This window comes from Rhinolophus ferrumequinum, chromosome 9 (genome assembly GCF_004115265.2).
Source record: "Rhinolophus ferrumequinum isolate MPI-CBG mRhiFer1 chromosome 9, mRhiFer1_v1.p, whole genome shotgun sequence".
NCBI classification, from domain to species: domain Eukaryota; kingdom Metazoa; phylum Chordata; class Mammalia; order Chiroptera; family Rhinolophidae; genus Rhinolophus; species Rhinolophus ferrumequinum.
Genome location: NC_046292.1, coordinates 16,425,610 through 16,449,138, shown reverse-complemented (window position 1 = coordinate 16,449,138; position 23,529 = coordinate 16,425,610). Strand labels below are relative to the sequence as shown.

Sequence of the window (23,529 nt, the reverse complement as noted above, 5' to 3'; positions counted from 1 at the left end):
AAAAAGCAGGACAGCCCAACAGCGTGGCCTCGGAGGAAGGCCCACTGTCTGAGTCCCAGAGCCCCTTCACTGGGTCCCCATTCCTGTCACTAAGGTCCCACCTACTGAGCCCCTCCTCTCCTCACTGACCCAGACCCCCCTCAATGCGCCATTGAGCCTCCTCACTGACACTCACTCTCTCAGCACCCTTTCCTGAGTTCCCACTCCCCTTCAAGGAGTCCTCTCTTCCTTCATTCAGCTCACATCCTCCTCACTGAGCTCCCACTCCCTTCATAGAGCCCCAGACCCTTCTGTGAGTCCTCTGCCCCCTCACAGAGCTCCTCACAAAGGGCCCCACGTCTGGTTTCCACTTCCTCACAGAACTTCCAACACCTCACTGAACTGCCAACCCAACCCTAAAGCTTCATTCTCCTCATTGAACCCCAAGCCCCTTCCCTGGGCCCAGCCCCACCCCCCAAGCCTTCTACAGAAGAGTGGAGCAGCCACATTGGCAAAGCTCCAGAGGTCACCACCCCCCTCCCTGACTCCCCAGCTGAGCCGCAGGTGAGCCGGCCCCTTCAGTGGCAGACTCCTCGACTCCCAGCCCCACCTCTGCCTAGAGCCTCAGAGCATCTGCAGGTTCCCAGGTGAGGCAAGGACCCCCCACAAGCTCACACTGGACCCCTTCCCCGCACAGGGAGGCTACTGAGGTCCTCAGGACGCAGGCAGACCCTCTATGCAGACCGCCAGGCATCTCTGAAGGTGTCCTGCGCCTACAAGGAGGACGAGGGGCTCTACACGGTCCAGGTGTCTTCACCCTTTGGGCTCCGGGAACAGAGCACCTATGTGTTTGTGAAAGGTGAGAGGGGGACAGAAGGGGCAGCTGGAGCCCAGAGGCCAGGGATCCACCCTCAACCAATTTGCTGGGGGACCTTGGGCAAGTCCCCTGCTCCTTGGGGCCTCAGTTTCCCTGCTATAAGTAGGGATGTTGGGTTAGAGTCTCTTAAGAATCTCTGTGGCCTCCTATGGCCCTCCAAAAGGACAGAACCTGAGAGTCTCAGGCTTTGTGGGAGCTGGGGAGGGAGGGTCGAGTGTGGGCTGGGATGATTCTAGTCCCTGGCTTTGCCACTTCACTAGTGGGGTGACCTTGGGCAAGTCAATTTTCCTCTATGAGACTCAGTTTTCCCATCTACAAAATGGAGAGTTGCTCCCGGGCTCAGAGTAATTAGGTATGCCAGTTACCAAGGTGCATGGTGTGGAATGGGCCCCTAATAAATGGTAGACCAAGATGCTGTTGTTTAAAAGGAGAGGCCATTATTCAGGTCCTGGCCCTCAAGATCAAAACTGAGCCCCTGGATGTTACTGAGAAGAGGATATTGGGCGGAGTGGGAGGGAGCAGCTGCCAGGCTGGCACGGACTGGAAGAGCTTCCTCCCTGGGTTTCAGATGCTACAGCTGAGAAGCGGGGGGCGCCAGGTTCCCCGCTAAATGTCCGATGCCTGGATGTGCACAGAGACTGCCTCATCTTGACCTGGACCCCGCCCAGTGACACCCGGGGCAGCCCGGTCACCGGCTACTCCATCGAGCTGTGAGTTGCCCCCTTGAGTGGCAGAGTCCCCAGTTGTAAGGGGGCCACAGGGAAGAGGGAGCCCCATGCCCAGCCTCAGAACAGGGCAGGAAGTAGACTGTGTTGTGTAACTTAGAGACGGTGGAAGGGTGTTCCCTGATACCTGGGATTCCACCACTGGAATCAGCCACTGCCCTCTGGAACATTTGCAGCAGGAGCTGACCCTGGGCGGGGCCTGAAACCTGAACACAAGTACATTGGTTGGCTACTTGCCTCCCTAAGTGACAGACAGAGCTGGAGTAGCACTAACCCCACAGGGAGAGGGCACCCCACAAAGGGGGAGGGCCCAGGATACCCTGTCACCTTCACATGCTACCAGCTCAGAGGCCCTGGTTTGAGGTAACACCTAATCCTGCCACTGACGGCTCGAAGACTATGTGCCTGGAGCTGGATGTCTTATTTCATTGAGGTTCATGCCCCCTTCTACGTATGAGGAAACTGGGGAACAATGTACCAAAGTCACATTGCTCATTAGTGATGGAGTCAGGATTTGCACCCACCTGTGACCACTGGCCCATCCAGCCAGTAAAGGGAGGACAGTGGTACTCAGACAGCTCAGAAAGCCCAGACCTGAGGGTCAATCTGGGGAGCATTCCGACTCAGGGAGTTGGGCGGCCCTCGGGCGAAATCCTAACTGCACCGCTCTAGGCCATGTGTCTCCCTTTGGAGAGTGACAGTAATCACACCTAACTCCGAGGACCGTTATGATTAAATGAGATGACGAATGTGAAGGGCACAGCACAGCTCCCGGCACGCAGAAAAGTTCCCTCATGCGAGGTGGGGGATGGCCCCCAGCCTCCTGGGTGCCCGAGATTGGAGCCAGGCTTCTAAATGGAGGGCAGGACTTTCATTGGCTGAGACAAGCTGGGCAGGCAGCCCAGTGCCGGGAAACGGCCCTGGTAGAGGCTCGAACTGGGAACGTGTGATTTATGACCAGGGGCTGACGCTGGGGCCTCTCTCCCACAGGTGCCAGGGTGAGTCTGGGCAATGGGTGCCCTGCCACGAGGCCCTCGGCGGGACCTGTCGGTGTCCAATCCAAGGCCTCATAGAAGGTCAGAGCTATCGATTCCGGGTGAGAGCCCTCAACAAAGCAGGCGGCAGCGTCCCCTCCAAGGCCTCAGAGCCAGTTGTCATGGGTGACCATGATGCAGCCCGGAGGAAGATAGGTGGGTACGGAAGTCCTGAAGGAACATTCTAGAGCATCAGTCAAAGCACACTCAGCACTGACTCATACCGGAGACAGGTGGCACAGCCACCATTCCAAGCCCTATTCTAAGGGGGGAGACACAGCCCAGCCCTCAGGAACCCCTAATCTGGGGAGGACACATAGCCTCAGGAACCCGTAGTCTACTGGAGGAAACACAGTGCTGTCCTTAGGAGCCCGTGACCTGAGGGGGCAGGTACAGCGAGTCTCATGGAAGAAACACAAACCTGTCCACAGGACATGCTAATCTGCGGGAGGACCACAGCACCTTCTTCAGATGCTCTTAATCCGAAGGCAGAAAACAGCTCTGCCTCAGGAACCCCCAGCCTGGGAGGGGGTAGTGAGGGGACACAGCCCTCTCAGCCCCGAGGAGTCGCTCTGACTTAGGTTTGCCTCCCAGCTCCACCGTGCCCTACGTACGTGACCCCAGGCACATCACTTCTCCTCTCTGTCCCCATTTGTCCCAAGAAGACAGAGCATCACTCGGGGTCTGGAGCAGCGGTGCTCCACTTTGGACCCCTGAGAATACTGGAGCCCAGGGAGGACCCACCTGCAGTCACACAGTGAGGGGCTGAGAGGCCAGGGCCAGTGACAAGGGGAGGGATCAGCACCCAGAGCAGCACAGGTCCTTCCCTGACCCTGCTGGCCCAGCCCCCACATACCCTGCACCCCTGCTTCTCCCCCAACTTGCTTTATTCTACATCCTAGAGATCCCCTTTGATCTGGGAAACAAGATCACGGTCAGTACAGATGATTTTGAAGGTATGTGTGAATCTCCTGACACTTTGCCTCAAGATTCCAACCCACTTTATGGTTCCGGAAACTCTGAAACACAAACTGGCAAAGAGACAGAAGCTGTCCGTTGTCAAAGTGTGGGGAGGTGAGGTGGGAGGGGCCTAGTCGGAGGAGCCAGGGCTCTCTGTGATTGTGGCCCGTGATTGTGGCCCGTCTTGCCATGCCCTTCGGGGAGGAGGTGGAAAGTCCTGGGCAGGACATCAGGAGGCCTGGGTGCTGACTCTGGCTCTGCCCAGCCTTGCTGGAGGACCTGGAGCAAGTTCCTGACCCTCTCTGGGCCCCAGTTTCCTCCTTTGTGAAATGAGGGGCTGAGATTCGTGGTCTCAGAGGGCCCGCCCATCTCTGTCCCTGGATGACTCTCATTCTAGACTTTGTAACCATCCCTTCACCCCCGACCAATGTCCATGCCAGTGAGATCCATGAAGCCTACGTGGTTCTGGGCTGGGAGGAGCCGAGACCCCGAGGCAAAGCGCCACTGACATACTCTCTGGAGAAGGTATGGAGACCCCAAGACCCCCAGCCCACGGATAGCCTGAGAAATAGACATGCTGTGGGACCAGGGATGTCCTGGGGAGGCCTTCAGAGCACAGAAGAGAGTCCCCCGCCTGGAGGGCCTGAGCATGACCCTATACAGAAGCAGGGGGATGGATTAAATGACCTTTTGAGGTGACCTCCAGCCCTGAGAGGCCAGTTACTGATGGCAGTTTCTGAAGCTGTTCATGGAAACACACAATATTAGAGACACAGACAACAATAACAGCAGTAAAATCCACTCTTTCCTGGCTGACATCGGGCCTCTCCTCAGGTCAAGCATCTCGTCTTGACCAGAGCCATGTTGGAAGGGAAGCTAGGTTGGTCCCTACCAGCCAGTGTCATGCCTGGTGACACTCACAGGGCCTGGGGGTGGGGGGACAGTGCACTAGGAGGCATTTCTCACTGGGGACAGAGTGGGGACAGGTGTCTGGGGAGGGGGCAGCTGCGTGGAGTGGATTTCACAGCGGAGGAGAGGCCGCACGGCAGAGTGAAAATCAGCCCGGCATTAATATCGTTCCAATCCTGACTTCTGCTGGGTGAGGCAGTTTCCTAACTTCTCTGAATCTCAGTTTCCTCCAGCATAGACTGGGCACCTACCCTGTGAGGGTGAAATAAGGTGTGACACGCAGCCGGGGCCGGCAGCCCTGGGCCTGTAAATGCTTCCCAGAGAGGTGCTCTTGACCCTGGCACATAGTAGGTGGACGGTACAGGGTTAGTAAATCAATTAATTAAAAAGTTCCGGGGAGGTGTCTCTGGCTTGGTTGTCTCTTTGCAGACTCACATAATAGGTGATCCTATTATGACAGGAAAGCCGTCATAATTGAGGATTTGTCTTGTGAGGCTATAGAGCATAATGGTCAAGATCTTGGAGTCAGGCTGCCTGGGTTCAAATCTTGTCTCTGCTACTTAGTAGTTGTGTGACCTTGGGTAAGTTATTTAGTCCCTCTGTGCCTCAGTTTCTTCTTCTGTACAACAGAGATAATATTTGTACACACCGTATAGGATCAATATGAGGGACAAATTAATTAAAGCACGTAAGACTTACGACAGAACCTGGAACATAGTAGGTAATCAGCAGTGTTCACTGGTTTTTATAGCGGTTTATTGGCCTAGCTGGGTCCTAGGTCACTGAGAGCCAGGTGGGCCATGGGATGGAAAAGAACAAGGCGGGCCGGGTCAGTGGGTCCCCTGGTGCCTCTAGGACTTGAATCTCATACCTGACTCAGCAGACGTGGCTTCTGGGTGCCTCAGTCACCTTCCCCCTCTACCTACCAGATATGCAGAATCGATGGCTGCCTATGAGGCCCCTGACACTGTGGAGAGTGAGCAGGTGTGAGGACACCCACCCCTGAGCTTAATACTAAATACACTAGTTAGTAGATGCATGACTTTCAGCCAAGTTATCAAAACTCCCTGAACGTGAATTTCCTCATTGGTGGGGAAATTAACACCTACCTTGCACAGTGTTGTGAGAATTCATCCATATTTGTCTCACAGATTGAGCACTTCCCACGTGCCAGTACTATTGTTGGCCCTGGGTACCGATAAATCCTTGCCGCTGGAGCTAACATTAGAGTAGGGGGTGGGGACCAATGATAAACAAGATAAATGAATAAAACACTTAGCACATTACCTAGTGGTAGCGCTAAGGAGAAAAATGTAAAGCAGGGAGGGGATTTGAAGTGTTGAGGGGAGGGGCTGCTGACATTTTAGATGAAAGGACTAGGGAGGCCTCCCTGTAAGTGAGTTGTGAATAAAGGCCTAAAGGAAATGAGGAACCAGCCAAGAGATTTCAGGAGGAAAAGCACAGGGGCGAGGAGGGAGGGACTAGCAATTGCAGAGGCCCAGAGCCAGGGGTTGGGCCTGGCACAGCAGGGGACACAGAGCCGTGGTGGAGGGACAAAGGGGAGTATGGAAGGTGAGCAAACAAGTAGCGGGGGTCAGGCCCCGGAGAAGCTTCCTCTCTAAGGGAGATATGGGGCTTGGGATGGTTCTGAGCAGACCAGGATGTGATCTGACGTGTTGTCAAAGGATCCCTCAGATTACCGTGTTTCCCCGAAAATAAGACCGGGTCTTATATTAATTTTTGCTCCAAAAGACGAATTAGGGCTTATGTTCAGGGGATGTCATCCTGAAAAATCCTGCTAGGGCTTATTTTCTAGTTAGGTCTTATTTTTGGGGAAACACGGTATCATTTGGAGATAAAAAGACTGAAGGGAGTTAAAGGTAGAAACAGGCGGACCAGTTAGAAGGCTATTAAAATAACTCAGGTAAGAGACAGTGATGGCTTGGATCAAGGTTGTGGCAGGGAACATTAGGGTGGTAAGTCATGGTTGAATTCTGGAGACATTTTGAAGGTAAAGCCAACTGGATTTGTTGATGGGGCATATCTGGGGTGTGAGGGAAAGAGTCCAGGATGCCTCCAAGGGTTTGGACCTGAGCAACTGGAAGGATGGGTACCACTGACTCAGTGTGAGCAGGTTTGGTGTGGTGGGGAAGCTCCAGGGTCAAGTTCTGGTCATGTTGGATGTGGGATGCTCAGTAGCCATCCAGGTAGAGATGGCGAGGAGGCAGGTGGTTCCAGAGCTCAGGTGATCAGGGGCAGCCCAGGCTGGGATAGAACTTAATGACAGCATGTGTGGGGAGCGCCCAGCAACCACTTACCCAATGTGCGTTTCTCTTCTTTGTCACAGTCGGTCATAGGTAGTGGTACCTGGGAGGCCATCAGCACAGAAACTCCTGTGAAATCCCCAAGATTCGCCCTTTTGGATCTGGAGAAAGGGAAGTCGTATGTCTTCAGAGTGCGAGCAATGAACCAGTGTGGCATGAGTGACCCCTCAGAGCCCAGCGAGCCCATCGCCTTGAGCGGGAAGCCAGGTACCTGGGTGATGTAGGACATGGGGGCAGGCCAGGCCAAGCAGGTCTGTTAGCCTCCCGGGCTCAGGATCCCAAGGCTATGCCTGTTTCCCTGTCTCTGACCCCTTCTACCTACCATGAAGCTACCAAAAGCAACATGATCTCAGGGCTGTAAACTGTTAGAATATCAGCAATCACATTTCTCTGGGCAGGAGGCTCATGGAAGTACAGACATTTTTTTCCCCCAGAACAACACTTCACAGGTTGCAGAATCCACTTGGGTCCAGGTACTGAGGGTGCCCAAGTGGTCCCTCAGTTCTAAAGGTCTCCAACTAGCTCCCAGCCCTGCCTTGTGCAGCCAGAAGTGAGCCTCCTGAGCAGACCTCCTGGCCCGTCCCTGGTGGGGGCTGAGCTGTCCCACCCTGAACTCTGGCTCACAGGTGGGACACCTCTCATCGGCAGCACAGCAATGAGCCTGGGCAAGTCACTTCTGAGCTGCAAACCTTGGTGTCCTCACCTGCCAGATGAATAGATATATTCGTAACGAGCATGAATGTGTTGGTGGACAAGTGGTATTTTTCTTTAATTCTGGTCCAGTTAACGTTTAGGCTTGATTTAGGGCCTGGCCACTGAATGCTTTCTGATTGGCTGTGAGCAGTCTGTCTCTGGACCACAAGCCAGCCTTAGGGCAAGCTTCTAGTACAGTTCATAAAAGGAAGGAGAGGAGAGGAGAGGAGAGGAGGGGATGGGAGGAGAGGGGAGAAAGAAAGGAAAGGTATTTGTTTATTTGTATTATAAAAGTAAATTTATATAAAAGTGGGAAATGCAAAAAAGTAAGAGAGGGAGGGAGGAAGGAAGGAAGAAAAGAAGGAAGGAATGAAGGAAGCAAGGAAAGAAGGAAGGAAGGAGGAAATTGAGAGAGACAGAGGGAGAGAGAAATGCCTCCGCCCCCATGACTCCACTGTCCAGGGGTAACCACTCTGAGCACCTGAGTGTTTGGGTTTCTAGCATTTTGACCACATGCATATCATGTGTCTTTTTAAAAGTTCAGTCAAACCACATGTAGAGGTTTGCATTCTACTTTTAAAAATTACATTATATCACAAACATTTCCTCATGTCATGAAACCCTCTTTGAAGTCATGATTTTAAAGCCTGAGGACTACTCTATACCCTGGATCTCCTCAGCTCAAGTTCTTGACCTTGGGTAGAATCAGATCTCTTGGGCAGGGCGGGTCCTGAGTGGCCTCCCTCCAGCATCTCCCCTCCACCCAGCCTTCATCCACTGCCACACTGTCTTCAACCTGAGAGGCTGAAGTTGCAGACAGGACCTCACTGAGCGGGAGCCCCAAATCTATTTCTCAGTGCATCCTCTGGGCCAAGGGCAGGGCCTGGCTCAGAGTAGGCACTCAATAGATATCGGATTTATGTTGGATGGATGCTGAGGTCAGCCTTTTTCTGTTGACTTTGAGGCACTACCAGAACACAAGGAAATGTGTCTGGGGGAAATGGAAGATGAGCTCTAGAATTCAGGAGAGAGGGCAGGGCGAGAAGTAACGCCTGGGGAATAACCTGCAGCCAGGTGATGGTTGAAGGCATGAGAATAACAGACCCTCAAGATGAGAGGAAAGGAGAAAAATTCAGCAAGACCCGAAGTTTGGAGGAGTCCCACATTTGGGGACTAAAAAAGATGGGTAGCGACCAAAAGATGTATAAGGAGTTTGAGGAGTAGAAAGAGGAGGAAGCTCCTACACTTGCCCTCCATTCACCCATCCATTCATATATTCATTCATCTATCTATCTATCTATCTATCTATCTATCTATCTATCTATCTATCTATTCATCCATCCGTACATTTAACAAATCATGGCAGCCCCGACCTCAAGGAGCTTAGTCTCAGGGAGCCATGAAAGTCAGTAGAGATGTTTCAAGGAAAGAAAATCAAGTTTTCTAGAGATTGAAGATAAAGACTGAGGGAAACTGAAGATTTGGGGAATTCTAAGTGAGAGACAGAGAGAGAGATTGTAAGGATTCATGAATGGAGGCTTTTGTGAGGAAGTAGAAAAATTTGGAGGTAAGAGGGGAGAGGACTTTTAGAATGCAAGAATCTGGGACACACCTCTAGGACAAGGAAAGAGCTGCCCAAAACCCCAGGGCTTGTCTGGAATCCATGTTCCACCCTTGATTATTGTGGGGGCTCCTTTCTGCTTCTCTCTACACCCCACCCGTCCCCATCCTATTCGTGCTGTATAACTCAGCATCCTTACTCAGTCCACGTTTCTGGTTGTCTTTTTTTTTCAGCTACTCTCCCTCCTCCAGCTCAAGTTCAAGCTTTCCGAGACACGCAGACCTCTGTCTCCCTGACCTGGGATGCTGTGAAAGAAGGCCCAGAGCTCCTGGGTTATTACATCTACTCCCGGCAGGCAGGATCATCTGAGTGGCAAACAGTTAACAACAAACCCATCCAGGACAATAAGTGAGTTTGCCCCACCCCTTCCTGCACCAGGAGAAGCCATGATAATAATGAAGCCCACCGTGTCACGATATGGCACTGGACACTGGGCACTCTTTTCATATATTAGGTCATTCAGTTCTAACTGCAATCCTCTGAACTTAGGACTAATATTTTTATAATCATTGCACAGGTGAAGAAACTGAGACACAGAGCGGTTGTGTCACTTGCCACAACGCCCTCAGCTGGTAAGCAGAGGAACTGGGACTTGACCCAGAGGGCCTTTTGAGCTGACACATGCTGAGGGCATACTGTTTGCAGATAGAGGTGGCTGACTGGGTCTCGTCCCTCCAGGAGCTGAGAGACAGAGAGAGGCAGAGGGCGCAGAGCAGCAGTGGCTTCAGGACCAGGGCGGCCTGAATGCAGGCTCCCTGCAGCCACTCCTCACTTACCTGGTGCCCCTGCATGGACTCCCCCCTCAGCCTCCCGCTCCCCTCTGAGGCTCCCACCTCACTCTGAGGCCCTGGTCCTTGGGTGCTGTCAGCCTCAAGGCTTCTGCGCTCATGATTTTTCTCAGTTTTGAGGCTCTGTCGGGTAAGGGGCTCAGATGCTGACACCCCTCCCCTCCCTTTTCTTCCGACGACTGGCCAGGCCCTGAGCACACCTGGCTGAAGTCCCCTCACCCTGGGCCCTAAGCCCCTAGATCATCTTACCCAGAAAAAGGAACAGGAACGTGTATCCGTCTGATCTTGGGCGCCTCACAATCAGCTGTGAGGGGTCACTCATGATTTGCTCCTGCTAAAGTTTCCAGGTTGGAGAAAAACCAGGTTTTTGACAAATAAGCTCAGACTCCAGGTTATCCTTAGAATATCTCTCCCCCACGGGTATTCAGTGCACTTCCCTGGGGGAGGGAGCAGGGTTTGAGGTAGAGGTAGAGTCATATGAAGAGTGGAGCCTGCCTGGGGAATATGTCACCAGGGGGGAGGGGGCTCGCAGAGAACTCGTCACACGTGTGTATGGCATCAGTTACCTGTGTCACGGCTGGAAAGAGGCTGAACACGGCTGCCAAGAGTGCTGCCCAGGGTGATGGCGTTAAGACAGCTCAGGTGGGCCGTGGAGGACAGCTCACCTCCTTCCCGCGGGGCGCCACAGAACCTGGCTCCTCGGAGACACTCAGAAAAATGTCTGAGGAGATGGATGGTCGAATACTGAATGGGCAGGTGCTGTGCTGGGACTCAGGATACCTGGGCTCTGCCCAGCTGTGTTCCCGATTGGCTGTGGCCTCTTTCCTTCTGGGGGCACGTTCCCTACCTGGGAAATAAAGAAACTAGACAGTTTGATCCCTAAGCGTCCCTCCCACACTCAATTTCATCCTCATCTGCAAAGCAGTGGTAAGTAATAGCACCTTCCTCAGAGGATGCTGTGACAAGTGCCTGACTTTATACATGTTCTGTGGAAGGCAGCGCTAGACCAGCACGTGCTATGATCATTGTTGTGATCCGTTGTCACTGAGGCTGGTCCAGGGAGTCGGGTGCTGCCTGAGCATCATCCCCTCCGTGCTGCATCCCTCTCGTAAAGGCACATTGCACCTTAGATGTGCATGTCCCTGAAGTGGGAGCTTGATGTTGTGTCAGCCATCAATATCTGATTGAAGTCCTCAGGGCTTCTCAAGGTCAACCGACTGAGAGAAGCTCAATATAGACCAAGATTTGCTACAGGAAAATGTTAATAAGTGAAAAGGGAGAGAGAGGTCTACAATTTGAGTCTTATTAAGAAGGGACAGGATGAAGTGGACACTTTTCTCCAAACCAGAGTGTCCTTGTATGTCTCTGAATAACAATTCTCTTTGGGGGTCTTTAAAGGACTCCGTGTTTTAAAATCACAGCATAGGTGTGGTTCATAAGAGCCACCTGTGTTTCAAGGTCAGGCCCACAGTCCTGGAGATGTACGAGGTAGCACAGTTCAGGGGTCCCCTACGTGGGCCTCCAACTGGTACCATTCCCAATACTCTCGCATTTTCATGGTGGGCTCTAGAAGAGCCGCATCCTTTAAAACCTTTTTCCCCCCAGTTTTATGGAGAAATAATTGGCATACATCGCTGTGTAAGTTTAAGGTATACAGCGTGATGGCTTGATTTCCATACCTTGTGAAATGATTACCACCACGGGTTTAGTGAACATCCATTATCTTCTATAGATACAATAATAAGAAAAGGAAACTCTTTGTGATGCGAGCTCTTAGGATCTACTCCCTTAACACCTGTGCCATGTTCCACACAGCAGTGAACTCTAGTCACCATGCTGTTCGTTACATCCCTCGCACTTACTTACCTTATAACGGGAAGTTTGTACCTTTTGACTGTTAAAACCTTTAAAACCTTAAGGACCTCAGCCTTCAGGATGCACGTGTCACTTTGGGGGCAGAGGTAATATCTGTAGTGAAGAACTGGCCCACAACCCTCAAATCCTACCACACTCATTAACCACTTATTCCACAGGGTTGTTCTAGAAAGTTCAGGAATGTCTGCGAACCGTTTGGCCATCCCTGAAGGCTGCACATTTCTCTCCCAGGTTTACAGTTCCTGGGCTGAGGACGGGGAAGGAGTATGAGTTTTGTGTCCGGTCAGTCAGCGAGGCCGGGGTAGGTGAGAGCTCAGCCACCACCGCACCCATCAGGGTCAAGCAGGCTCTGGGTAAGTCCAAAGAGGGCAGGTGCAGCCTGTGCGCCCCAAGGGGCAGTCCTGGGGGGGCAGGGAGTGAGGACCACACCCTTAGGGCCCAATCCCAGAGGCCAGTGGGGATAAGCCCCGGAAGGGAGCTGGAGCTGACCCTGACCGCGTTTTCCTCTGGGAAGGAAGTAACAATGGCCTGAGGCTATGCAGTGAGGCCTGACCAGCTTTGAGGTTTAGGTGCCCTGGGGGCCGGGGCAAGGGCAGAGTCAAGGTTACCAGCAGGCACCACTGGCTAAGTTAGCACCCCCGGGGCAGGGTGGGCACCCACTGGAGGAGTCTTATTGGCCCGCCCAGGCCCCACTGCCCCTGGCTTCACCTCCTTGTCTCCCCACAGCTACACCATCTGCCCCATACGATTTCATCCTCCTAAACTGTGGGAAAAATGATATGGTCATTGGGTGGAAACCCCCCAAACGTCGTGGAGGCGGCAAGATCCTGGGCTACTTCCTGGACCAGCACGACTCGGAGGAACTGGACTGGCATCCAGTCAACCAGAAGCCCATCCCCACCCAGGTCTGCAAGGTAAGGCTGGAATGTGGCCACCAGCCTGGTATCCTGACTTGTGTGGGTGGAGATCGGAGGTCACTGTCGGAGGCTCTGAGGCTGACCGAGAGTCTTCAGGTTCCCCAGCCTCAATAATCCAGCTAACTTTCAAGTGCGGACCCACTTGTCCACTCTTGTTTAAAGCCCCCATGGACTCCTGCCCCGAACCTCTTCCCTGCTGCTGCACTTCGTCCCCTTCCTCCCTAGGCTCAGCTTTCAGTCTGTGTTTCTGCTTTTCAAGGTCAGTAACCTTCGTGAAGGCCACTTCTATGAGTTCCGCGCCCGGGCGGCCAACTTGGCAGGTGTTGGTGAGCTGTCAGTACCCAGCAGCCTGTTTGAGTGCAAAGAGTGGACGATGCCACAGCCAGGTGAGAGGCTGGGAAGGGCGAGACCTCAGCATGCCCGCCTCCCCAAATCTAACCAATGAGATAAATGCTGCTGAGCCCTCTGTGCGTGCACATTTGATCTGCTGGTCCCAGACACAAGATGCCTGGCCCCTTCCACCAACTGTCCTTGTAATCTCTGACACAGACAGTCTCAACCCTGCCTTGGAGGACCCCTGACCTTGGCCATCAACTGGCCCTGTACCCCCAGCACAAACTATCCTCTCGCTCAACACATCATCTGAGCTCTGATTCTGGCCACTGCGAGGGTGACCCACTCATCCCAGTTTGCCTGGGACTTTCCTGGTTTTACCACTGAAAGTCCCACACCCCAGTGGCTGGACAAACCGAGAGGGCTAGTCACCCGACACACCATTCCCACAGCCCTGTTAGCTTTCTCACAAACGAGCCCTTCACCGCCACCCCAGGAAGGAAGGATCACAACCTTCCATCGTTCTGTTCAGCTCAGTTCCTTTACCTGAATGGCAGATAATTAGTACGGGTGTCCATAGACAGTAATTGTAAATGGCAAAGTTTACTGGGTACTTACTGTGTCCTGACACTTTCCATAAATTATGTCATTAATGCTCACAACAGTGCTACGTTTATTATAAGTGCTATCATCCTCATTTTACAGATAAGGAGATAGGAACACAGAGGCTCAGTAACTTGCCCACAGTCCCCAGTCTGAAAGGGTGGAATTGGGACATGAGCCCTGGTGATCTGACTCTAGAGGTCACACGCTACACACTGAAACGACATTAGAAGGATTACTGCTGTCTGGGATTGGGATGGGCAGATCGGGGAGGGTTCAGGAGGGAGTGATGCTGAGCTCACCCTATTTCAGTCCCAGATCAAGCTTTGTCATGATGCCAAGGCTGGCCAGGTCCCCACTATGCCCAGAGCAGGCACTTCCAGGCCTGGTTGTGACTGACAGGTTGACAAGCTCGCTGACTGACCACCCAGCTCGATACCTGGCTGTCTGGCTGGCCATCGCATTGTCGGGCTGGTTGCCTGGCTGCCCAACTCCTTCTCTACCCCATCTCCTACAGGTCCCCCACACGATGTGCAGGCATTTGAGGTGCGGGACACCTCCCTGATGCTGAAGTGGGAGCCCCCACTGTATATAGGAGCCGGGCCAGTCACAGGCTATCTCATCAGTTTCCGGGAAGAAGGCTCTAAGCAGTGGGAGCCAGTCACCCCAGACCCTGTCTCTGGCACCCACCTGAGGGTGAGTTCCTGCCCTCTTCCTCCTCTGACCCACCCTGAGCCTTCCCTGCCACCGGACCTGGTAAGACTATAGAACATCAGAGCTGAAACAGCCCTCAGGGACCACTGCCCTCACTGAATGGCAGCAGAGGACCAGAGAGGGAAAGTGGCTTACCTAGGATCACACAGCGAGTTAGTACTAGGTCTGGCTGACTGTAGACTTAACCTGCTCCACTCTGGGCAGACTCCTCCCTAAAAACTCATATATATATATATATATATATATATATATATATATATATATATATATATATATATCAGTATTTGGATAAGCTCATCCCTTGAAATAATTAAACAAGTATGCAAAGCTCTAAGGACAATGATGCTGATTCTTGCATTGTTTATAAGGGCAAAACTTGGAAACAACTTAAATGTCCATCAGAAGGGGGTTTGCTCAAATAAACCATAGTGTATCCTTAAAGTGGAATTCTATGCAACATAGTAAAATGACTCCAGCAATTTAAGGAGTAGCAATCATATAATGAATGAGGTAGGCCTATGTGATTGTACTGACGTGAAAATATATCCATCCTATATATGTTTCTTAATTTAAATGAGAAACAAACTCTAAACTCTTCGGATAAATAAGAAGTCTGGCAGAACCATTGGTTTTATTCACCGGTGGTGGTGCTTTTAACATCCACACATGTAGGAGAAAAGAAAGCACAAACAACCCCACCCCCACCCCCCTGGGGCATAAGAAAGACAACTCCCAGATATTTTTACATGCCAGAAAACAAAGGTGTCGAATGAAGCATTCTTAGCAGACACAGATGGCTAACTTGAACAATCAGTGAGAATCACAGACTTCCAGGTCACCAGGCCACTTTCACAGGTGGTAGCGTCTATCTCTGAAGCCAGCGTGTCTCAGAGGCCTCCTTTGTTTAAGGAATGTTTCCATCATATGGATTAGCTATGGATTAGATTTTGTTTTCTGTAGTCTAGGGAAAGAGGGACTATTTTCTCCAACTCATTTTCCTGAGGTATCTTTCACCAATAGGCAAGAGGGTATGTGGTTTTCAAGACCACACATTAACATTCCTTTACTTGGCACCAAGAAACAAGAAGGCAGGTTCAAGAAGCCCAAAACATTGTGGAAAGAATAAGAAACGAACAAACAGAATACAGCGCATGTCGTGTTTCTGCATGGATTATGTGCCTTTAGAAGTAAACGGATTTTTATAAAATTGTTAATTTTGGGCATCTCTGGGGGTGAGACTTCCAGCGGAGCTTTAACCCTTCATTTTATATTCTCTATTGCTTTTGTATTTTCCCTAACAAGTATGTATTTCTTTTATAATCAGAAAAAAATAAAAATACTTTTATTTGAAAAAATAATATTAAAGCCACCTAAGACAGAATCAGAGAGGACAAGACTCGGCCAGTGGAGCAGTTTCTACCTCCGCGGGGCCAGGCTCCCTGCGTAGAGTTGGCCAGTGCTGGACAGCTGGCCCGAGAGAGCCACTCGAGATGGGTGGCCTCTCTGCCTCCCCACATAGGTTGGCCCAGGCCAGGGTGGGGCAGGCCTTGGTGACTTGGCACCACTTCTGCATGTGGATGGTTGGCTGGCATTCACTCACTCAATCATTTACTAAACACTTCTTGACACTTACTTAGTGCCAGGTCTGGAACCAGGTCCCAGACATAACAGTCTTGGGTAACAGGCAATAACAATACTGTGTATTACACAATGGAGGGGAGTCTGAGGGATTCTGGCAACTCCAAGGAGGACGGTCAGAGACCCTTCCTGGAATCCTCGTGTCTGCCCGAGTGGAGTGGTCAAGAATGGGTTAGAGGGGGCTGGACAGAGAAGGAGGCAAGGGCCTTCCCGGCAGAGGACTCAGCAGGGACAAAGGCAGGAAGCTGTGACATGACATGATGGATGTGAGGACCCTGACGGAGACATGGAGTGCGAGGACACAGAGAGAAGGAAGAGGACGGAAGCTAAGGCCAGATTCGGAGGACTTCAGGTCTTAATCCTTGGAATCTGAACTTGGCTCTGAAGGCCACTGAAAGAGTCAAGCGTAATCAGACTGGCAGCTTGAGAAGATTGGCAGAGGGAAGATAAACCAGGAAGAAGGGTGTAGAGGTAGAGACGCCACTTAGGAAACTTGACTAAACCAAGTGAGAAGAAATAAAGCTTCAGTAGAGGCTGTGACGGGACATGGAAGGGACCGGCCACATTCAAGAAACGTCAGGGAAATAAAATGGAAACTTAGTGACTGGACGTGTAGGGCTCACGAAAAAGATGTTGAAGAAGATCCCCAGGCATCTCTCTGGGATGGTGGGTGGAGGAGAGACAGGGGTGCAGGAAAGGAGAGAGTTTCCTTGTTGGAAGGCAGATGACTTAAGCTGAGCGGATGGAGTTCCAGGGGCCACAGGCATGGTTGTCCCAAAGGGGAGACCCACTGAAAACTGGAACTTGGGAGAGCTATGTGCTCCTAGCCCACTCCCACCCCCAGGGCAGCCTGGACCCTTCTGGGGTTCCACAAATAAGTAGTTCCCAGAACCCCACGGCCAGGGTTTCGGGAAGGGTGGGCTTTGCTGTCCTCGGTGCTCACTCTTGCCTCCCTTTCCCCTGTCACCCCCAGATTTCTGACTTGCAGCCGGGGAAGAGTTATGTGTTTCAGGTGCAGGCCATGAATTCAGCTGGTCTGGGGCAACCGTCCATGCCCACTGACCCCGTATTCCTGGAGCACAAGCCAGGTAGGAGCAGGAGGAGGGTGCCAGCACCACTGCTGGGCTGTGCCATCCAGGAGGGGTGGAGCTCAGAGGGGGCTGGGGTGGAGCACGTGGATCTGCAGAAGGACAGGACCTGCTGGAGCCCCACCCCCCGACTGCCACTCCACACTTCTTCCAGCGCTAGGTCTTTACACTGCCCTGGCCCTCCCAACAAGACCCTGCAGGTGCCATCATTGTCCCCACTTTAGAACTGATATTATTGTAGCTCAGAGAGGTTAAATGATCACATCACATGCCTAGTACTTGACAGAATCACTCAGCTCTCCTAACTATAAAACATGTTCTCTTTCCATACAACAGTGATGGAAAGCAAGGTCCCTGCTCTAGTGTGGGGGAAGGGCAGGACAGACGGACAGTAAATGAGTAACCAATTACATGAAGGAGACAGTGATAAGTGCTACAAAGGAAATGAAACAGGGTGATGTGGTGGGGTGGAGGTTGCTTTAGCCAGGGTGGTCAGGGAGGGCCACTCTGAGGAGGTGATATGTGAGCTGAAAAGAAGCCAGCTCATGCAAGGCCTTGGAGGCCACAGCAAGGAATCTGAGTTATTGTTTTATTCAAGTGCAAAAGGCAGACACTGGAGGGTTTAAGCAGGGGAGTGGCATGACCTGGTTTATTACTTATGAACGTCCGGTGCCCTCTGTTGGATCCTGCCCTCAGATGCGCCGAAGATCAAGGTTGGTGTGGATGAAGATGGCTTCATCTACTTGGCTTTCGAAGCCCCTGAGGCCCCTGACTCCTCAGAGTTTCAGTGGTCCAAGGACTACAAGGGCCCTCTGGACCCCCAGAGGGTCCAGATCGAGCAGGAAGCTAACAAGTAAGTAAGGGGGGAGGGGGCGGCACAGCTAGTCCACAGGTCCCACGTGTCAGATGAGTGAGCAGAAGTCATGGGGGAGACCACCCAGCAGGACCCACAGACAGTGGGGGAGCCCGCCAGCAGGACCCTTGAGAGGGGCCCCTTGCTGTCTCACTAAGGTTGCTGACTTCCACCTCAGGGAGAAATGAGGGGACGGTGCACTTACGGGGCTGAAATAGCGACATTCATCTGGAGATTCTTTTTCTGGAAGGAATCACGTGTGCCCCTGCATGGGTGCTTTCCAGAAGACACTCAGCACTTAGTGTCTAGCCTGGGTGCCTGTGACTTGTCTTGCAGCCTCTCTGGGCTTGGCATCCTCAGCTGTAAAAAAAGGGGTTGGTTCCTGATGACCACCAGGATCCCTGTCAAATGCCCCCAGGTCTTCGTCTCCACCCTCAGCAGCTCCTGGCCTTGGCCCTGTCCAGCAGGAGATGAAGCTGATGACGTAAGCCTTGGGGGGCGAGACAGGGCAGTGGGGCCAGGAAGAAGAACTTGTGCCAGAGAGCCCACCAACAGGGGCCATTGAAGGTGCCAGGCCACAGCTGACAGAGACTTTCCCGCTCACAGGCCTCCTGTGCACAAGGCATCTCTCAGAGCCTCTGCTCTCCTCTCTCTGCCAGGTCCAAGGTCATCCTGAAAGAACCTGGTCTCGAGGATTTAGGCACCTACTCAGTGGTGGTCACCGACGCTGATGAAGACATCTCAGCGAGCCACACGCTCACAGAGGAAGGTAATGGCCCTGCTCCACTGCCACCTCCCCAGACACACAGGCCCAAATGGAGAATCCCAAACACAAATGCCCCCAGAGGCGGGCAAGAAGCAACAAAAATTAGGAAAGCAGTGATTTCCAGAGGAGCAGGCCCTCACCCACCCATTCAGTCAGCTAATTAATCGATAAATATCTAGTGAGCACCTGCCGTATGCCAGACACTCTCTTAGACGCTGGGGATTACATCCGTGAACTCAACAGGCAAAATTCCCTGCCTGGTGGAGTTCATATTCTTGTCTCTCTTTCCTTTTTCTATTTTGGATAAAAGCAAAAGTACCAGAATTATTTCACTTCTGCCTGTAGCCTGATAAAACAAAAAAGTTGGTCTGAGGAATGAAGATGTCAATAGGGAACAGATGGGACTGTGACAAACCAGAGAGCAGATGCTGTGTCTGAAGGGTCATCCATGCTTGATGATTTAAACAGAACTGAAATCAGTGCTGATGACTGACAAGACTCAGCTCTGCTGTCTCCATGGCAACTGAGGGACAGCCCATTGTCTTCCCTGCTGACTGCATACGAGGCCCTTTGATTTTACTAAGAAACAGAAACCAGACAGACCCAATTCCACAATTTTCTGGTTGTTTGCTCTTGAGCAATTCATGTCACCTCTCTGGGCCTCGGTTTCCTCATCTGTAAAAAGGGATGATAATCCCCAGCTGCCCCAACTGAAACTATGTTATGCAGATACATTTCGATGATTCTATGCAAACTAAAGCCATCAACAAAAGGGATAGTTTTTTGTTTGTTTTGTTTTGACTGGATTCTTACCATGGGTCCAGACTCATCATGTTGGGGTTCACAAGGGAAAATTAGTATGGGCTCTGCCCCAGCCAATTCATCAAAGTAACACATATTTATTGAGCACCTACTATGTGCCAGACACTCATGTAGGCACCAAGCCCAGCTTAGCAGAAGAGACAAACCTAACATAAAGAAGCAGATAGCAAATGAGGCAACATTCTGCAGAACTGCCCTAGAGCCTTCTAGACTGAAGTGCTTAGTATAGGGGCCAGACCCTTAGTATGGGGACTAGGACAGCTATTACCGTGGGTCAACAATAGGGCTCTACTTTGAGCTTCTTGAGCCTTGCCTTTGTTCAGGGCCTGCTCCAAACCCTTTGGAGTGTACTTTCTCTTGTAATAATAATGCCACCTTGAGCCTTGAGCCTTGAGCCACTTTTCTCAGTGCTCGGCCCACTCCTAATTCTTTAGAGTATACTATCTTTTCTAATGAATTTCTCCCTTACTGTTAAAAAAAAAAGAAGAAGAATAGGGCTCAGGAACCAGTGGGCCTGGAGCGGTCAGAGGTGGACAATAATGCTCACCGCACAGCCTTGTGTGAGCACTAGTGACATAACGCAGCTCCTGGCACATAGTAGGCACTTCTCTGGGGAGGTGACACTTGATCTCAAGGGGACTTAAAGCAGCCCCCACACACACTCCCCAGGTGCCCCAAGGCCAAGGCCCATGGTGTTCATCAATCCCCGTGTGGCCAGTAACCCCAGGTTGAGGGGGGGTGTCTCTCAGTACTTTCACCCAGCATGGACCCTAGAATGGCTCCTATGGACCCCACTGGCCCCAGTATTTCATTCTCTTTGGTCTCGTCTTTGCTCCTCCCTGTCTCAGAACTGGACAAGCTGAAGAAGTTGAGCCATGAGATCAGAAACCCAGGTAAGTACTCCAACCCACCCACATTGCACAGCTCCAACCCGGGTGGGACACCCACTGGGATGTCTGGAGCAGAGCTGAGGAGTCAGTGAGAGCCAAAAACTAGCCAGGGGTGGGGTGGGGGTACAGTGGATGGAGGCCCTGAGACGCAGAGAGTCAGCAGTCCTGTGAAAGGGAACGAGGCAGCCAGCAGGGTGGAAAAGGGGTGCAAGGGAGGGCAGAGTGGATGGTTTCTTCTTCTTGGACATTGGGTCACCTAAACCTCTGCTTCCCTCTGTTGGCTAGTAGCCGGGCAGCCCTTGGAGCAGGGGTCACAAATTTAGGTGCACGTTAGAATCACCCAGGACCTTCTCAAAATCCCGATGCCCAGGCCAAGCCCCAGACAAATCAGAATATCTGAGCCTGGACATTCGTGGTTTTAAATGTCCTTGGGGATCCGGTACGCACCCAGGATGAGAAGCACCCTAAAATGAATTCACTCTAGAGTGAGCATGTGCAAAACCTTCCTTAGACGCCCACCCTCACCCCACACCACCCCAGCCGTGTCACCTTCAAACTCTCAAGCACTTTGCCCGTAAATGCCAATGGTGTCCTCAGGGTGGGGGTGCTCGGGGAGAGGGGAGGAGAGAAGGGTGCCCCACCCACCCCTTTCCATCCTCCCCTTCCCAGTGATCAAGCTGATCTCTGGCTGGAACGTTGACATCCTCGAACGAGGGGAAGTGCGGCTTTGGCTGGAAGTGGAAAAGTTATCTCCGGCCGCTGAGCTGCATCTCATCTTCAACGAGAAGGAGATCTTCAGCTCACCGGTAATGGGAACTCAAGATTCCCTAATTGAGGTTCCCTGCCCAGCATGTGGCCTCTCCCGACAGTGGTTCCCCACAGGCTGGCAGCGCCCCCTAGCGGACATTTCAGAACTGACCACATACTTTGGCTGTCACAATGGTAGCGTAAGGGTGGGGACAGGTGGCAGGGACATTAGATGTACGATCCCACAAACAAAGAATTTCCCACGCCCCCTACAACTTTTGAATGTCCTGCCAGACATTCTTTAGATGAAAAACCTACATTCATGTTTATAATTATCCAAGCCCAGACCCTAACTCTGAAATATAAACACAGAGAATTTCTGCAGCGTTTTAATATACACTGAATAGAGAGTTTTTATTTTAGTAGACACTTCACCTATGCTCTTTCATTCATTTCCCTGTTCTTGTACAGAATAGTTTTGATCTTTTTGCTTTTCTTCTCTTAAATTCAAACCAATTAATTATAAATTAGTGCAGCATGGGTGAAATTATGTCTGAACACCTGCAAATTACCTTATTTCTTCTTCCTATCCAGTTGTGGTATTCCATTATTTTTTTAAATGATGTGTGTGAATAAGTTGTATTAGTTGAACCATATGAGTTGCCTATGTTCAACTGTTTTACCTACAAACACGACAATTTCAATCTCATGAGAGATTTAATCATGAGATCACAGTATTCGTCAATTTCATCTCCAGAGGATAAAATGGCATCAGAAACTAAGTGTTATAGAGAAGGGTGCTGGTTCTGACAGAGAAGAAAGAACTCAGGGCTAGATATCAGAAGACTAATATATATTCCCTGGGGGTTGCAGGTCCCTTCACCTTTCTGTACCTCTGTTTCTGCATCTATACAATGGGGCTGGTTGTCCCAGAATCAGGAGGAGCAAATGAGAAAATAGATTTGAAAGTTCTGCTTAAAGATTAAACATGACCTTGGCACATGGTAGAGGAAATGGTACAAAGTCTGGATTCTTGGTACACAGCATTGGGACTATCAGTGGCCCCCGTAGAAAAATAAAATAAAACTAGATGGCTCCCTCAAATCATACACGCAAATAAGGCCAGAGGGACTAAGGTCCTAACTCTAGAAAAGAAAACATTTAAAAACTGTTCGAATATGACAAAACATAAATGAGTGTTAATTCTGAGTAGCAAGTACATAGGTTTTGTAAATATTATCCTTTATAGTTTTATGCAAAATTGCAAAAGAAGTAAAAAGAAAAAAAATGTGGCACAGTAGGGAGTTGGTGCTTATTCTTAATTGCAATGAATTCAAGCATTCCAGAAGTGTTTCGGTGCCTGCTGGGCCTCGGGGTGCTCTGAGGATACGGTGTGGGGAGAGCCCCACTCTATAAGCAGCACAGGGTTATCTAGGGCCTCTCCCCATTTCTTAAGGCTTCTAACTCTGCACATATCACCCCCCAAGTCTAACTGCACCCCAATTTGTGCCCCACAATACAAATTCCCTAGGATAGGAAAAGGGCAAAAATGACTCTCCAGGTTTGTTCTCCCCAGAACCGCAAAATCAATTTTGAACGAGAGAAGGGCCTGGTGGAAGTGATCATAGAGACCTTGGCTGAGGAAGACAAAGGGTCGTATACCGCTCAGCTCCGAGACGGGAAAGCCAAGAACCAGATCACACTGGCACTGGTGGATGACGGTCAGCCCTGCCTGCCTGCCCCATGCTCCCAGCCTCAGCTCTTGGCTCTAGAGTCTTCTGACCACTCTGATGCCCCTTTCTGGACCTGCGCTTTTCTTGGCTCATGCCAGTTGCTCCCTATGTGTTCACAGATTTTGACAAACTTCTAAGGAAGGCGGATGCTAAGAGAAGAGACTGGAAGAGGAAACAGGGTAAGAGCTGCTGTGAAATTCAAAACCTGGGCCATCAGGCCAGTGGTCGGTGCCGGAGAACTGCTGTGCTCGTGAGTTAATAGATCCTGCAGCCCTGCTGGGCTCCTGAGGGAGGGCCGCTGCAATTCAATCCAGTTCCGCTGCCCCTGTGCCAAAACGAAACAGCATTTGCCCAACTCGAAGAGCGAATGTCTCCTTAAATTTTGCGCCCTAAGTGCCTCCCTTGCCTCACTCAAGTCCCCACCCTGCTGGGGGCAGAATCTGACACTAGCTGCCCTAACCCCAGCTGGCTCCCTGTCTCGCCACCAGGTGGCGCCCTGGCTGAGCCTGACGCTCTGACCCGTGGGCGTGTTTGTTTTGCATTCGCAGGTCCCTATTTCGAGGAGCTCTTGCAGTGGAAGGTCACAGAGGACTGCCAAGTGCTGCTGACGTGCAAGGCAAATCCCCGCCCCTACCTCCAG

The 23,529-nt window shown here is 51.4% G+C and overlaps 1 protein-coding gene and 1 long non-coding RNA gene across 2 annotated transcripts in view; one reads left to right on the top strand and one right to left on the bottom strand.

Annotated features, from left to right (window-relative positions):
• MYOM3 (myomesin 3) overlaps window positions 1-23,529 on the top strand; it is a 49,164-nt gene that overhangs the window by 15,630 nt on the left and 10,005 nt on the right. Inside the window, exons 10-28 of the mRNA XM_033113981.1 lie at window positions 677-838; window positions 1,425-1,566; window positions 2,572-2,771; window positions 3,518-3,571; window positions 3,973-4,100; window positions 6,832-7,015; window positions 9,296-9,470; window positions 12,017-12,138; window positions 12,512-12,699; window positions 12,962-13,088; window positions 14,156-14,334; window positions 16,964-17,078; window positions 17,775-17,931; window positions 18,591-18,700; window positions 20,368-20,412; window positions 21,079-21,215; window positions 22,733-22,877; window positions 23,009-23,068; window positions 23,438-23,505. Of these exons, the coding sequence (XP_032969872.1) occupies window positions 677-838; window positions 1,425-1,566; window positions 2,572-2,771; window positions 3,518-3,571; window positions 3,973-4,100; window positions 6,832-7,015; window positions 9,296-9,470; window positions 12,017-12,138; window positions 12,512-12,699; window positions 12,962-13,088; window positions 14,156-14,334; window positions 16,964-17,078; window positions 17,775-17,931; window positions 18,591-18,700; window positions 20,368-20,412; window positions 21,079-21,215; window positions 22,733-22,877; window positions 23,009-23,068; window positions 23,438-23,505 (2,498 nt within the window). The remainder of the gene's footprint in view (window positions 1-676; window positions 839-1,424; window positions 1,567-2,571; window positions 2,772-3,517; window positions 3,572-3,972; window positions 4,101-6,831; window positions 7,016-9,295; window positions 9,471-12,016; window positions 12,139-12,511; window positions 12,700-12,961; window positions 13,089-14,155; window positions 14,335-16,963; window positions 17,079-17,774; window positions 17,932-18,590; window positions 18,701-20,367; window positions 20,413-21,078; window positions 21,216-22,732; window positions 22,878-23,008; window positions 23,069-23,437; window positions 23,506-23,529) is intronic.
• The window catches only part of LOC117026848 (uncharacterized), a 29,085-nt gene continuing 12,361 nt past the window's right edge, over window positions 6,806-23,529 (bottom strand). Inside the window, exons 2-3 of the long non-coding RNA XR_004423830.1 lie at window positions 18,137-18,291; window positions 6,806-6,909 (exon numbers count right to left, since the gene is read on the bottom strand). This is a non-coding gene — a long non-coding RNA (uncharacterized LOC117026848). The remainder of the gene's footprint in view (window positions 6,910-18,136; window positions 18,292-23,529) is intronic.